Source organism: Myotis brandtii, unplaced genomic scaffold (assembly GCF_000412655.1).
Source record: "Myotis brandtii unplaced genomic scaffold, ASM41265v1 scaffold381, whole genome shotgun sequence".
Lineage (NCBI taxonomy): Eukaryota > Metazoa > Chordata > Mammalia > Chiroptera > Vespertilionidae > Myotis > Myotis brandtii.
In genome coordinates, this window is record NW_005364633.1 from 504,135 (window position 1) to 519,895 (window position 15,761).

Here is a 15,761-nt window from a genome sequence, read left to right on the forward strand (position 1 = left end):
CTGCACATTCCGGCAGGTGGGGTGGGCGGCGCTGTGCCGGGTGTGATTCCCGACTGGAAAGGGTTTGCACAAGCCCGGGGGTCATGAAGTGCCTTGATCTGGGTAGAAATGTTTTGAAAGAGCCTTGCTACATGTTGTCTCACATGGGCATCTGTGTGGGGAATGGGAACACGGCCCCCCTCCGCCCCGGTGCGCGGCTGGGGACCGGGGAGGCTGGCCAGCCCCTCGGGCAGGAAAGCACGTTCTGAGGCCACACGGCACTCGCACGGCCCGCCCTCACGCCCTGGTTCTGTGTTCCGAGCCGGGGAAGACCTCGTGCTGAGAGAGTGGGGGTGGCGGAAACAGCAGCACCGCCAGCCACCCTGTGCGGCCCGTCCACAGGCCGGATCGGACCGGACTTAGAGGTTCAACTTCAGGGGTGGCAGCGGTGGGCAGTGACATCACAGCCGGCGGCCACCGGGCACATGTAAGTCCTAATTAAGCCTACGTTCCACAGCCAGTCTTCCGGGCTCTCTCTCGGGAGGTTTGCTGGGACCTCAGCACTTTGCATAGCAAATAACAGCATCATAACTCAGAACCGGAGGTGCAGCGCTACCCTGCGTCCAGGACAGGAGACCACACGAGGTCACAGAGACAGTACAGGTCCAGGCCAGGGCCGGTCCCCTGCTCCCGACTGGAAGGACGCACGCTGTGCGGGCACAAGGGACAAGCACATTCCAACCAAACCCTACGCGCTGCTGTCCCCGTGCACAGCTCATTGCTGAGTGCAGCACGGACACGATCCTCCCGGATGTGCTCTAAAAAGGACACGGCAGAAGGTGGCTGCCCTGCGGGGAGTGCGGGGGCAGGGGCGCCTCGGTGACCGGCTTCCGCAGGGCAGTCCTGACAGCGACCCCTCTGCAGGCGGAGCTACTCCCGCAGACTTCCCGTGAGTCCAGGTCTCCCCTCCGAAACGTGAGGAGCACAGACGCCTGCAGACGCCCGCCACCCCCCACCCCCGGGGCAGTCTGGAGGGTCCAGCCCGCTTGTGAGCAAAATCGTTGGAAAGCCATAAGCCACGAATGCAGTGTGTTTGCTGTTATTACAGATGCACCAAGTCCCCAGACACGCCTACCGCTCTGCCCTGCTGGCCCTGAGCGCCTGTGCGAGGCGTCCCGGCCACAGGGGTGCTGGGCCACCCCCGGACAGGCCTGCGGATGAGACAGACTCACCTCGTTGGTTCTGTTGCCGGCGTTCTTCTGTTCCTTCAGTTGCTATAAAACAAGAAGCCACCTTAGTACACGACACAACCTTCGAAGGTGCTATTTTCACTTACAAATCACACCAGAGTCGGGCCTTGGGAAGAAGGTAGGCCGGGAAGTTATGCTCAGAACCAGAGCACATGATGACGACAGGGCCTGTGCGGGTCCCCAGCAGGAGCCTCCGCAGCCGGGCATCGGCCAGCACCCGCGCGCAGAAGGAGCCAGAACACGGCTCCCCTCCCTCCCCTGAGTGACCCCATCTCCCTCCCCAGCTGCTCCAGGCTCCCCAGGCTCAGGGCTCTGCCTCTCCTGCCCTGGCAGCTCCCGCAGCCCCCCGGCAGGCCCAGCTGAGACTGTCCTCACAAGGAGTCGATCCTTGTTGTCGAGGGAACAGCTCAGGGTCCGAGAGCAGCTCTGGACGCCCTTGGGCTCCTGAGTTTGGACCGAGGCTCTCACACCAGCTCTAGCTTCCTGGCTGGGTCGCTGTTCACGAGGCCGGGAGGCCGCCAGGTGCAGGCTGCCTTGAGCCTCCCTGTAGGCCCCAGGAGCACGGAGGGCTTGGCACCAGCCCGTCCTCAGCATGCACCCGGGTTTGCAGGGGGACAGGGAGGCACCGCCCACCTCCACCCCTGCTGAGCGCCTGCTGCTGGGTGGCAGTGGTGCAGGGCCACCAGGAGGGCGAACGTGAGGAGGGGGCTGAGGAGACCTGGGGTCGGCCACACCTGGGCGGGGAGAAGGCACCGCCAGGACGTGGGGCGACAAGGACCTCTGGGGAATCGGCGCAGCCAGAGCGCGTGCCCTCCCAGCTGAGGTCCCAGGTGCCCTCCCAGCTGAGGTCCCAGGCGCCCTCCCAGCTGAGGTCCCAGGCGGCACGTGTGTGAGCACAGGTCACTTATGGGAGACCCTGCCGAGTCCCTGCGGCCCAAATACAGTGTCTCCAGGAGAGAAACGCAGGAAATAGTGCACAGTCCTGGGCTGGGGAGGGATTGAGGTTCCCCAAGCGCTGGGGGGGCATCGCCGGCCACAGAGGGGGCATCTCCTCCCAGGGGGCCCCCCACATCCCACGAAGTCCTAGGAACCCTGACGTGCTGTAAAGGGGGAACTGGCCGCCCTACCAGGTGTCGGAACTCGGCCGCCAGGCTCCCGTTGGTGGACTCCTCCATGTTCATCACCTTGGTGTGCGTGCCCAAGATGTTGAACTTCCTGAACCTGGACAACAGAGGGCAGAGATACGAAAAGGGCTTGGAACTATGAAACAAGCAAAGAAGATAGTGAAATAAGTGCAAAGTACTTTACATACCCTTTCACTGTGTTTCTCTCATTCACGTCCCTGCAAAAGAAAAGGATCTATGTAAAGTGCTATCTATGCATTTAAGCTTTGAAATGAACTTTATCAAAAATATGAAAGTATATGTAGACATAAAAGGTCACCAAAAAGGTCAACCCATGGGCTTTCTGCCCTTCCTTTCACTCACTCGCTCCCACAACAGCTCTGCCCAGTGTCACTGGGTAATAAATTACGGGGAAGAAATTTTCATTTGTGCTACATGCGAACAGCACCAACCAGCAGCCTCTTGTGAGGCGTGAACTAGCTGATGGGTGCTAGCACGCCCTCACGCAATGCAAGCCTCGGTTGTCACTATTTATTGAGCAACTACTTACTCCACCAAAGCACTGTGCCAAGCCCTGAGGCCTCCACTCAGCAGAGCCCTGCTCGGCTGCTACGAAACCAAGAGGACCTTCGAAAGTGACAGCTTAATTCTCGGGCTGCAGAGTCATGGCAGCCTGGGCATGGGCAGCCTCCCCCGGGCGCGTAGGAGGGGAGGGGGGAAGAGGGGGTGCGGAGACTCGCTCAGTACCAGCTCACACTCGTAAACTTGCTCCTGTGCCCTCAAAACAGGCCGGGCGCGTGAAGGCACGAGAGGGATCGGAGTGGGAGCTACAATTACAATCCGCTGGGATCCTGTACAACGGCCTGGGGCGTCGGCCTGTGTTTGGCTAACAAGACCAGCATTTCAACAGTACATGCATCTTAGATAGTATTCAAGATGTCTTACTTATCAAATAGAACTTTGACTTTCAAGTTATAATTCAGCTCTTGCAATTTCACCAACAATCTGGAAAGAAAAATAAAAGTCATTATTACTTAAAAAAACTATCGATTACAATTTATTATGCCAATTCCCTATCAATAAACATTAGATCACCCCCACCTTCTCCAGTTTGGGTTATTACAAACAATGAAACTTGCATCCTTATCTGCCCCCCCGGACTTCTGACAAGTGTGTTTGTGGGACACACTCCCAGCTGTGACTGCGGGCAGAACGGCGGCGTCAGACTTTGAGAGCGCGCAGCACCTGCTCCTACACGGCCTAGCCCACATGGGACCTTCACAAAATGTCTACTTTTAGTCAACTGTATGAGTAAAATATAGGAAATACTACTTTTACTAAAACTTGTATCTAATGCCTGTCCTCTTGGGAGAAGATAAAGCGATCGCCCCTAATCAGGAGAATGAGGGGCCCTCTAATCACCCGGGCTGGTGGAGCAATGGAGACTCAGGCCTGCTGTGCTCCATGAGCTGGAGGCCTCGGGCAGGAGCCCCACGTCTCGCTCTGACGGGATGAGACTTCCGGTGCCCTCCCGGCTGTGGGTGCCAGGACCCAAGGTGCTGAGTGTAGCACCAGGAAGCAGCCCCTACCACCTCACTAACTGCCCAGCACATGGGACCAGGGCCGACTCAAGGCCAGTGCTGCTCCCCGGAGCCCGCTGCTCCCCTGGCCAGTGCTGTTCCCCTGGCCAGTGCTGCTCCCCAGAGCCCACTGTTCCCCTGGCCAGTGCTGCTCCCCTGGCCAGTGCTGATCCCCTGGCCAGTGCTGCTCCCCAGAGCCCGCTGCTCCCCTGGCCAGTGCTGCTTCCCAGAGCCCGCTGCTCCCCTAGCCAATGCTGCTCCCTGGAACCCTGCTGCACCCCTGGAGGGGCAGGTGAGCAGGGGCAGCTGCTCCACAGGAGGGAAAGCATGAAAACATCTTCGCAGTTTATCATCAGGAGAAAAACAGGCTGCAAAACAACTGGCAGAATCCCAGTTCTTAGAAATAAAATGCTGCACGTCATATGTATTTGTGTGTGCATGTGTCTATGTATAAACACATACACACACACACGTATTAACTCGTGTACTTATGTCGACGTGGACAAAACCCTGTGAGGCCTGGCACAGGCTGTTACCACAGTCGTCTACAGGTACTCAGGTAACTCTGCACATCTGATGAGAGCTAAGAACCCACTGGGCAGAAAACGTATGTGTCACAGGCCCACACACACAAGGTGCATAGGGTTCTGGGGGCGCATGAAGCTCTTCCACGGGCTGACGCTCGGAGGGAAGGGGCTGCCGGGACTCAGTCTGTGCGCAGCCCTGCAGTCTGACTTCCTCGTGCAGTGAACGCGCACTGCATCTACACTGGAAACATCGGGGGGGTGTGCACGTGTTTGCACACACATCTGCTACAGCTCCAGTGGGCGAAGACCAGCAGACTCTCAGCCTGAAGACGTGCCCTCTGCGAACTCCTCCCTCCGATGCGCCACCGGGCAGCGCTGTGGGGAGGAGGCATCGGCTGCAGCCTGGCGTTCTCACCTCAGCTTCACGGTGAACTGCACGCCCGTCTTCAGGACCAGCGGCCTCTGCGGGTGCGTGGGCATGCAGGGCTGCCGCTCCACCACGAAGGAGCTGCGGGTCCCAGCAAAGCACAGGTTAGCATTTCCTGGAAGGCCGAGCAGTAAAAACTGATCCCCCACAGAGGAAGGGGGTACGGGGCATACGCTGAGAAGCAGTTTGGAGGGCTCTGACGGTGGATAAAGTGAGGGTTCCTAGTCAGTAAAGCAACGCTCCGGTCTCATTTGCTCTCGACAGAATCAGAGGAACTGTCCTGAGCTGGGATCCTCTTCGCCAGCGAAAACCCCCAGTTGGACTGTGTTCACGTACAGTCTGCACTGAGAAGCCAATTTGCTAACGACTTATTGTAGTGATCCTTTCACAGCGTGCACAAGCATGGAATCATAAGCGTTCAGGAGAGGGGATGTGAGAGCCTGAGAGGAGAGGAGGCCAGAGGGAGGGGACGTGTCTGATGAGGGGAGACCCACCGTCTCCGCACAGCCTGGCCGTGGAGGGACAGAGAAGGGGTGACATTTCCAGTTCCCACTCTAGGCGGCCACAGAAGGAAGGACTCCAGAAAGAACTGACAGGCCATGAAAAGTTTATGTAACCCATTAAACCCTCCTTTTTTTATATAAATATATTTGTATTGATTTCAGAGAGGAAGGGAAAGGGAGAGAAGGATAGAAACATCAATGATGAGAGAGAATTGCTGTTCAGCTGCATCCTGCACGCCCCCTACTGGGGATCAGGCCTGAAACCTGGGCCTGTGCCCTTGACCGGAATCCAACCCAGGACCCTTCAGTCCACAGGCTGATGCTGTGTCCGCTGAGCCACACTGGCCAGGGCCCATTAACCCTTCCTAATTGTCTGCATTACCCCACAGCCTTCCTTGGGCAACAGAACTGCAGAAGGAGTGGACAGTCCCCCCTTACCTCTGGATGAGCTGCTGGAAGAGGCTGAAGGTGCGGTCCGACAGGGCCTGCTTGTTCTTCGTGATGGGGTCGTGCTCGTAGGTGTACTTCTGCTCCAGCTCCTCGAGCTTTTTAAGCTGCTGGCGGACCTGCTGCAGACTCTCGGCGACGACAGTGAACCTGGGAGGCACGGACAGGGCTCTCAGTCAGAACAGCCCACGGCGGCCGGACTGAGGGCCCGCGGACACCAGCCAGGGGTCCTCACAGGTGACACACCCGCCATCTACACAGGTGCACTCGCACCGCAGGGGGCGGCGGGGACGAGGCTCCTCTCAGAGTTAAGAGGCTGGTATTTGGGGAGAAAAAACGAACGTGCTGCTCTCTCTGGCGGCCATGAAGCCCTCCCATTCGTTCCCAAGTGCAATCCAACTTCTCCTGGAAACCTCTGAGGCGACCCCTCCCCGTGCCCCCCATGGAACTCGTCAGCGCTGGCAGCACTGCGCTGCCAGAACCCCCACGGCCCCTCCTGCCTGCATGCCCAGAGCTCCTTCCCGGGAGGGCCAGCCGCCCTCACCCTGCGCCCCAGGCCCGGCCAGGCCGGCACGCAGCTTCAGGACGTACTCATCCACCCTGGACGAACGGCCACACAAACTGTTATCTCATGTCTTCCTGGAAAATGCCTCAAGCTCTTTTTTGTTTGTTTGTTTGTTTGTTTTTTATATATTTTACTGATTTTTTACAGAGAGGAAGGGAGAGGAATAGAGAGTTAGAAACATCGATCAGCTGCCTCCCGCCCACCTCCCCCTGGGGATGCGCCCACAACCAAGGTACATGCCCTTGCCCGAAATCAAACCCGGGACTCTTCAGTCCGCAGGCCGACGCTCTATCCACTGAGCTACACTGGTTAGGGCAAGCTCGTTTGTTTTTAATAAAACACCAGGACCCGAGTTGTTAAATGTGTCATGCGACGACCATGTCCCTGGTGTTCTGGCACAGATGACGCACCCTTGGCCCGGGGACAGAGGGAGAGGCGTGCCCTGGCCCAGCGGAGCGGGGCTGGCCACCCCGCAGGGGGAACAGGGCCACGCTCACCAGCTCTGCAGCTGGTCGAGGCAGGCGTTGGGGGGGCCCCCGATGCAGGCGCTCTGCTGCCTCCGCTTCCACTCCACCAGCTCGTCGTTGATCAGGGCCTTCTGGGTCAGCTCGGTGGCATTCAGCACCTCGATTATTTTGTGCACGACCTCCTACAGGGAGAGGACGAAACAAAGCAAAATCGATCTGCCTTTAATCGCTGAGTTTTAAATGATTTTCTTAAAAGCAAAGCCACTATCCTTTCATCTCAACGGGGCGCCATGTCACGTGGTTATAAAAATCTTCGCTCCTCCACCCCGAGCTTCAGCCCGCTCCTCACAGTCCCTGACAGAAGCGGCACGTCTTCCCGGAAGGCGAGTCCCCACCTTTCTCTTATTGTCCAGCATCAAGTACATCTTCTGCAGCAGCATCTGCTCTTGCTTCTGGTCGCTCTTCGCCACGCCGTTGGCTTCGTGCTCTGTGAAGGGGCAGAGACAACAGGCAAATGTGAAAGTGAAAGGAGACAGATGAGCGAAGGCCCCGCCTCACAGGCCCGTAGCAGAGCTGTGGCCCAACACTGTGGCCAGAGGTCCAAGTCGGGCCTTCTCCCATCTTTCTTGAACAGGAGGAGGAGAATGTTCCACGTGTAAGAACTGGACGCATGGAACAAAGCCCTTGTCTCCAACGACCCTGTGGGGTGGAAACAGCGCTGCCTGGTTCTGAAGTTACTGTCACAGTCTGACCTCAACGACTCGCGTGGCAAACTCCAAAATCGCAAGTAAAAGAGCAGAGCAGATCGGTGGCTTTGAGAGAAGTAGGTGATTAGGAAGTAAGAGTAGCTGAGGTTCCTTCTCTCGGAGTTTTTACTCAAATTATACGAATGATCTCTCCGATATTTTTCATTGAATTTATTGGGGCGACACTGGTTAATGAAATTGCATAGGCTTACAATTCTACGACACATGATCCGTATAATGTGTGTTCACCACCCCAAGTCAGGTCCCCTTCCCTCACCACTTGTCCCCCCTTTGCTCTAATATTAACCACGCTATCCCCCAACGGACTGCTGGGGTCACAGCGGTACCCCACGTGTTCTACTACACAACGCACGCTTGTGGGTTTTTTCAGTTGCTGTAATCAATACAAACAACAAGCCCGGCCGGCGTGGCCCAGTGGTTGAGCGTCGACCAGGAGGTCACAGTTCAATTCCCGGTCAGGGCACGTGCCTGGGTTGTGGGCTCCATCCCCAGTGGGGAGCATGCAGGAGGCAGCCGATCAATGAGTCTCTCTCATCATTGATGTTTCTATCTCTCCCCTTCTGAAATCAATAATAAAAATAAAAATTAAAACAAAATAGAGCTACTGCTTGAAGACACGAGAAGAATGCTGACTGTTATCCGAGGAGCACACAGGCAGAGCTTTAGGCGTTGGGCCTGGGCACTCACTCCACATTCCTAACCGTCTCTGTCAGCCAGTGGGCTAGACACAACAAGTAAAGTAACACGTCACCTGCCACCAAGGGCACCGCTGGGGCCTAGGGATAGCGCTGCTGCCCCCTAGGGGTACAAGCCAGACACACACAGGACACCCTGCACAACACAGTAGCTGACCCCAAACATCCACAGCACTGAGGCCGGAAGCCCTGGCGCGGCCAGAGGAGCGATTCCGTGTGGAAGGATCCGCACGTGGGAAGGAGGACTGGTCCCTGTCAGCTCACGGAGGCAGGAAAACCCGCGGCCAAGGAGCACCGCTCCGCATGCGAGCTTACCTCTGTTCTGCGAGGTTTTGCATTTAAAGTCATATTCATCTTGTAAGTCTTCCAGCGTCTTGATTTCCTGCTCTATGCACTGTAAATAAAGACAAAAATAGGGATGCTACTGAGCAGCTGCCACAACTTTAAGAAACAGATCACTGCTTCTAGAAGACCCAGAAAACCATGGCAATAATCCTGCTCCCTCAGAGGGACTAGACTTGCAAAATGCGAGTCGTAGACATGAAATAGTGACCATTTCATTAATCAATATATAGTAACTTTATTTAGAAAAGAAACTATACACCCAGCCAGGGTGGCTCAGTGGCTGCGGGCTCGATCCCCAGTGTGGCGCGTGCAGGAGGCAGCTGATCCATGATTCTCTCTCATCATGGATGTTTCTACCTTTCTCTCCCTCTCCCTTCCTCTCTGAAATCAATAAAAGTATATTTCTTTAAAAAAGGAGAGAGACTAGGAGCTATGTCAGGACTGGGCACGGATCCCCACTTCAGAGCCTAGGAGGCTGCGAGAGCGAGCTGCTCCAAAGGACCTGGAGTTTGGGAGGACGCGTCTGACGCACCCCATGCCAGTGTGACCCAGAGCCCCACGGGAGACCCCGGCCCTCATCCAGCCGGCCTTTTCCACAGACACGGGCTTCCTCCTCTTCCCCCCAACGGCCCTCAGAGTGCAGGGAGGGAGCGGACCCCCCAGAGGCGCCGAGCAGCCCCCGCGGCCACACGCTGCCTCGCTGGGCGTTCTGCTCCAATCGGAAACGCAGCAGCACTGGCTTCAGGGAGATGCTTTTCTCCCCACCCAAGTCTTAGAGCAGCGGTTCTCAACCTGTGGGTCGCGACCCCTCTGGCGGTCGAACGACCCTTTCACAGGGGTCGCCTAAGACCATCCTGCATATCAGATATTTACATGACGATTCATAACAGTAGCAACATGACAGTGATGAAGTAGCAACGAAAATAATTGTATGGTTGGGTCACAACATGAGGAACTATATTTAAAGGGCCAGAAGGTGGAGAACCACTGTCTTAGAGGAAAGCAGGTGCCCGGACGGACCATGTTTACCCGGGGCTCCGTGTAACCGGGGACTCGGGCTAGAGAGGCGCAGACACACGGGTGATTAGAGCAGCAGCTTCTCGTTTACCGGGTGATGGGGAAAGTCAGTTACCACACGGCGCTACGGGAAGGAAGTGAGCTCAGTGTCTGCAAGTCACACCAGGAAGGCCTAAGAGTCTGCTACGCACTGGTGTCACCAGCTTGTTTACTTGAGGTTCGGGGCCTCAGCTAAACTTTGCCTCGCAACTGTTTAAAGGACTGAGATGAGTTACTGTGGTTACACTGGAGCCGCTGAAACCTGTTTCCCTCCCCAGAGAGCTGCGGACACGGTACTCACCATCACCTTGTCCTTCACGGCCCTCACTCTGGCGTCCAGCTCCTTCTGCTTGTCCAGCATCACCGTGCCCTGAAAGCTCCCCGACTGAGCCTGTGACGGGGTGCAGGTAACAGTCACCCTCCCCTCTGGGACTTACCTGCTGGTCACACTCCCAAGTTAAGCCCAGACCGTGTGCCCCCCACGCCCTCCGAGACCTCCCCGACCTCCTCCCCAGGCTTCCCACAGGACTGCCTGTAAGAAACGGTTCCGTTCCCAGGGCCCTGGAGACAATGCTGGCGAGCTGTGGATGCTACGGAAGGACCAGGCTCAGTTCGTGCCCGACATAAACATGCAGCAGTTCAGAAATTTCCCACTGGCCCACACAGCTGCAGGCGCACACAGGGATTTGCTTCGGGGTTTCTCAGATTCTGTAGACGAGATTCTTCTTAACCCTGGACTCCTAGGATTTCACTCATGTGGGTGAACACCAACAGCGGGGTGGGGGGTGCCAGAGGGGAGGGGGAGGGGGGAGAAAGGGGCCCTAATATAAGGTGATAGGACACTTGACTCTGGGTGGTGGACACACGGTGCAATACACAGGTCTCATAACATAGACACCCACACCTGAAACCCGTATGTTCATGTGGACCAATGTCACCCCAATAGATTTAATAAAGAAAGAACCCTGTCCTTGTTTGTCTTAAAGCCTCGGAGCTTTATACAGGCTGGCCGCTGCTGGCACCTCAGAGCTTGCTGGGAGGCAGGGCGGCGGGTCCTGGTCTGATTCTGACTCAGACGCCCCTGTGACTCACCCAGGTGCCTCAGAGGCAGGACGGTGCTGCTGCTTCGGCCTTCGGGGCACACACCTTTCGTTCACTAGGCCGGGTCCCCGTCGGACCAGTCAGCTTGAGTTTAGAGCAAATAATATGTGCATCTTTAAATGCTTAGCCCTGGCCGGTTTGGCTCGGCGGACAGAGCGTCAGCCTGCAGACTGAAGGGTCCTGGGTTTGACTCTGGTCAAAGGCACATGCCCAGGGTTGCAGGCTCGATCCCCAGTGGGGGGCGTGCAGGAAGGAGGCAGCCGATCCCTGATTCTCTCTCATCACTGATGTTCCCATCTCTCCCTCTCCCTTCCTCTCTGAAATCAGTAAAAATATATTAATTTTTAAAAAATAAAAATAAATGCTTAGAGCAGTAAGGTGCATTCAGAGTGACAGACACAGGGCCTGGGAGGAGGCAGAGACTGGCCGGATGCCCAGGGCGTGCGTGGGGAAGGGCAGTCGCCACCCCTACGTAAAGACTCTCTCCCTCTGCTCCCACGTCTCACAGTGCCCCCTGGGTGTTTGTTAGAGAGATGCCCACAGGGCACACTCCCATGCGCTCTGGCCTTCTCCCCGTCTCAGCCAGAACCAGCCACCCCACTGCGGTGCCACACTGCCTGTCTGCTGGGCTGTCCCCACCACCCAACACTCAAGGAAGGAAGGGACAAATGCCACAGCAACTTTAAAGCTGCTGGGCCCTGGTCACAGGAAGGGCTGTATTAGATTTAACAAAATAGTGGTCAAATGTCTTGCCCTGGTACAGCCCTGTCCCATTCACCGTTTGGCTGCCCTGGAAATTTAACGGGTGTCACAATCCTGTGTAAAACACAGCTCCTGGCCTGGCCAGGTGGCTCAGTGGTTGAGCGTCAACCTGTGAACCAGGAGGTCACTGTTCGATTCCTGGTCAGGACACAAGCCAGGGTTGCAGGCCATCCCCTTTGGGGACATGCAGGAGGCAGCTGATCGATGATTCTCTCCCATCTCTGATGTTTCTCTCTCCCTCTCCCTTCCTCTCTGAAATCAATACAAATATATTTAAATAAACAAAAACAAAGCTCTTCCTGGCGTGTAGCTCAGTTGGTTAGAGCATCGTCCTGATACTCCACGGTTTGGGGTTTGATTCTGGTCAAGGCACATGTAATGAATGTATAAATAAGTGAAACAACATACTTATGTTTTTTCTCTCTCCCTCTCCCTTCCTTTCTCTCTCAAATCAATAAATTAAAAACAAAACAAAACCAAACCCAAAGCTCTTGCCTGTCCCATCAACCAGTTCTCCTCCCAAAGCCTCCTGTGCCGTCAAAGCCCTCCTTCCCCCTCCCCCGCCTTCCCGGCTCAGCACACAGCGTCTCCCAGGGAAGTTACAGATCAGTCACCTGGACCTTTCACTGTCTTACTCCCACGTCTGAGCCTTCACGACAAGCCCTTCGGTACCATGTCCAAAACCTGCCCGCCCCCTGCTGCGTGCACCCCATCTCCCCGCCCTGGGCTGCGGCAAGAACCCACTCACGGCCTGCCCGCCTCCTTACTGGCCCCGCACCTCAGCACAGTGTCCAGACCCGACCTACACAGCCAGCCCCAGACACCCCATCACTGTCTACACAGCACCCTCCCCGTTATCTCCATGGCGATCCTTACTATCGGGAAGAACTATGTTTATTCGTCGTCTCTTCCATTAGATCGGGCGCCTTTCCCGAGCCTGGGTCCGCAACACCCCTATTTCTGATTTCCCTGCTCCCTGGGGCTATAGCACCAGAGGACTGCTCACCACCACCTCAGTAATATTTGTTGGAAAAATAAATGTGTTTATTTTGTTATTATCACCAGTGTTTAATTAGAAGAAAAAGTACCTGATTGAATCTCTGGGCATTTTCCAGAATTTTTCTTTCCTCCTTCAGACAGTTATAGATGATCATAGACATCAGTATTGGGTCTTCCTGGAAATTATCCTATACACGGGTGGTGAGGACAAAAGTAAATTAAGTATCAGAATGTTTAAGCCATTGTGCATTATAAATTGAGATAGACTTGTTCATATTCACTGAGAAACCTCATCTCGCATTTATTAAGTTCTACAGAAGTTAATATTTGGTAAAATCAAAATATTCTTTTCACAAATTCTGACAAAAACTGCTCTAACTTTCCAATTAAGTGCAGGTATCTCAATTTCTTCTTCATTTAAAAAACCAAGTATTTTTATACATGGTTCCTATAATACTTTTTCTTTGGTCTCTATTTTTTCTTTTGTAGTAATGATCTTTTGTTAGGATCCTGAGACAATGCAAGTGATGCAGAAATGACCCATGACATTCCCGCTGGTCTCTGCTTCAATTAGATCAGAGATATTCTTTTCAATTTTTCTGCTTCCTTGTCAAAAGTAGTTTGCAAAATACCGGCAATCATGGCTTTTTATTTTTTTTAAACAGCCACCATGGCTTTATATAACAGGTATATGCAAGCAAAGTCGATAGGAGGACAAATGTTTATGAAGTTAATCTGACTTCCTCATCCGCTGGCATTATAAAACCCTAGAGCCATTCACAGAGGGAAAAAACAAGGTTCTCACGACCGACCTAAGTTGAACAGTTGGTTGCGTTTTATGAAACAAGAAAACAACGGTGCTCGCCTCCATTAAAACAGGAACGTTCCACTGATACAGAAATAACTATGGGAGCCAGACTTAAGGACGCGGGAGTGCTTCTGAGGTAACCCCCAAGCTCGCAGCACATCCTCTCCTGCTGGAGCCCCCTGGACCTTCCCTCGCAGGGCAGCCCCACGAGAAGCAAGGCCAGGAGGGCCTCGTTCCAACACCCCGATGCCCCGTGGGCTCCCGGGAGGCCCCACTGTGCCGGGCTTACTCTCCATCGGAGACCAAGGACTCAGACCGGACTCAGCACTGAAGCTCCTTCGAGCTTTGACATGTCGCTATAGCTCACTGCTCTTAAAATGGAATCTTTTTCCTTTGGCTTAAATAGCAACAACTGTTAGTAAAACAAGTTTATAGCATCACATTTTTCTCAGAATTACAGATGCCTAACAAGTGATACGCTGAAACCTAAACATTCCATATGTGTTTACAAAACGAGCTGATATTTTATTTTACTTGTGCTCTGAAGTATTCCCCACATAAAGGGACTGGATTTACAGTCTCTAACTTGTCTAAATGCCAGTGTGTGCTCATAGCGTTTGGCGAATGGAAAAAACTCTTATGTAAACACGGGCACATTCCGACGGACGCACAGAACCCAGGTCGTACCTGAAGGTTGCGCTTGCTTTTCCTGATGTTGTGCTGCAACAGAAAGTTGTTTTCCAGAGAAAAGCGGCTGTACTGATCGTCCAGCTGCGACAGGAGGTCGTGAAAAAGGATGGTGGCGAACGAAACATCATTGGCGGCGTGCTCCCTAGATGGAGAATCCACACACTTTACTTAGGGGCTGTTTTACACAGACAAAATCACCACTGCCCTCCACACTGAAGCTACTAACAAGAGCGGTGAGTGCTCTCTTGGTTTTGATGGCTTTCCTGTCACATGGACCCCGCTTTCAGCGGCAGTCTGTACAATGTTTCTGCTATATCCAGCTAGCCTGAGAAATCCTAGAGCTCCGAGACTGTGCACAACGCTGCTGAAGGCGATCGACTCTGGCAGGGAGCAGTCAGCAGGGGACTTCATTTTCTATGCCGAATACTTTCGGAACATCACAAGCATCTGCAGTCGGCAAGGAGAAATTCTAAAGTAGAACATGGGTCACTTTTGAGAGCTATGCCCTGTATGCGTCTTCATATCTCTCATCAATATTTATTATAACCCAGCTTTAATGATTTCTTTTATTTTCTTTCTATGGACTGTACCCTAACTTGGGAAGTAACTGGCGTCGAATTACATAACGTATCCAAAGCATTTAGGAGCATCTATAATAATAAAAGTGTAATATGCTAATTAGACTGGAAGACGTCTTTCCTTCTAGACCAGTGGTTCTCAACCTTCCTAATGCCGCGACCCTTTAATACAGTTCCTCATGTTGTGGTGACCCCCAACCATAAAATTATTTTCGTTGCTACTAAATCACTGTCATTTTGCTACTGTTATGAATCATCATGTAAATATCTGATATGCAGGGTGTATTTTCATTGTTACAAATTGAACATAATTAAAGCATAGTGATTAATCACAAAAACAATATGTAATTATATATGTGTTCTCCGATGGTCTTAGGCGACCCCTGTGAAAGGGTCGTTTGACCCCCAAAGGGGTCACGACCCACAGGTTGAGAACCGCTGGGCTAGACACGGTGGTGGTGGGCGGGGCCAGGGCCAAGGCCCTTGCACGCATTTCGTGCACCAGGGCCTCTAGTGTATCGTAATTAAACTGGCAAAACTACGTGAAAGTACTTAATGACTAGGTGTGTAGCTGTGTAGAGACACGTGCCACTTTCCAAACCAACACTCTTCCGTAACAGACAATCCCCGTGGCCGCTGATGAGATTCATCTTCTAGTCAACGTGGCTCCACGTCACTGGATCAACAAGTTCCTCGAAAAGCACAGAGCAATGCCCCCCTCTCTCCAGCACCCTCCTTACCAGTCCTGCTTTTCCAGCCACTGGGCCAGGTACTGGCGGATCTCCATGGGGAAGCTGTCATCGTAGAGCTGGTGCACCTGCTCCAGGAACTTGGCGTCCAGCTGCTGGAGTTCGTACCACTGGGACATCCTGGAGGAAAGCAGACGGTCACGCTGCTTAGCATGGTGCCTCCTGCGGATGCCTTGCTTGATCCGAAACATAACTTGCCTCTGAACTATATTGTTTCAATAGTGTCTGTATTTGAAAGCCTGGTTTTTTGTTGTTGTTACTTTTTAATCTTTATTGTTTAAAGTACAACATATGCCCCCTTTCCCCCCCTTGAACCTCTCCGGCCTGCCTCCCCCTACCCTC

General features: G+C 53.9%; 1 protein-coding gene across 2 annotated transcripts in view; it reads right to left on the reverse strand.

Annotated features, from left to right (window-relative positions):
- STAT1 (signal transducer and activator of transcription 1, 91kDa) overlaps positions 1 to 15,576 on the reverse strand; it is a 30,645-nt gene extending 15,069 nt beyond the window's left edge. For both annotated transcript variants that reach the window (XM_014544772.1, XM_014544771.1), the window contains exons 1-13: positions 15,411 to 15,576; positions 14,090 to 14,234; positions 12,684 to 12,782; positions 10,034 to 10,123; positions 8,647 to 8,725; positions 7,265 to 7,356; positions 6,900 to 7,051; positions 5,829 to 5,987; positions 4,876 to 4,968; positions 3,299 to 3,358; positions 2,542 to 2,571; positions 2,357 to 2,450; positions 1,212 to 1,253 (exon numbers count right to left, since the gene is read on the reverse strand). In XM_014544772.1, coding sequence (XP_014400258.1) covers positions 1,212 to 1,253; positions 2,357 to 2,450; positions 2,542 to 2,571; positions 3,299 to 3,358; positions 4,876 to 4,968; positions 5,829 to 5,987; positions 6,900 to 7,051; positions 7,265 to 7,356; positions 8,647 to 8,725; positions 10,034 to 10,123; positions 12,684 to 12,782; positions 14,090 to 14,234; positions 15,411 to 15,538 — 1,263 coding nt within the window. In that variant the 5' untranslated portion in view covers positions 15,539 to 15,576. The remainder of the gene's footprint in view (positions 1 to 1,211; positions 1,254 to 2,356; positions 2,451 to 2,541; positions 2,572 to 3,298; positions 3,359 to 4,875; positions 4,969 to 5,828; positions 5,988 to 6,899; positions 7,052 to 7,264; positions 7,357 to 8,646; positions 8,726 to 10,033; positions 10,124 to 12,683; positions 12,783 to 14,089; positions 14,235 to 15,410) is intronic.
- Between the last annotated feature and the right edge of the window lie 185 nt (positions 15,577 to 15,761).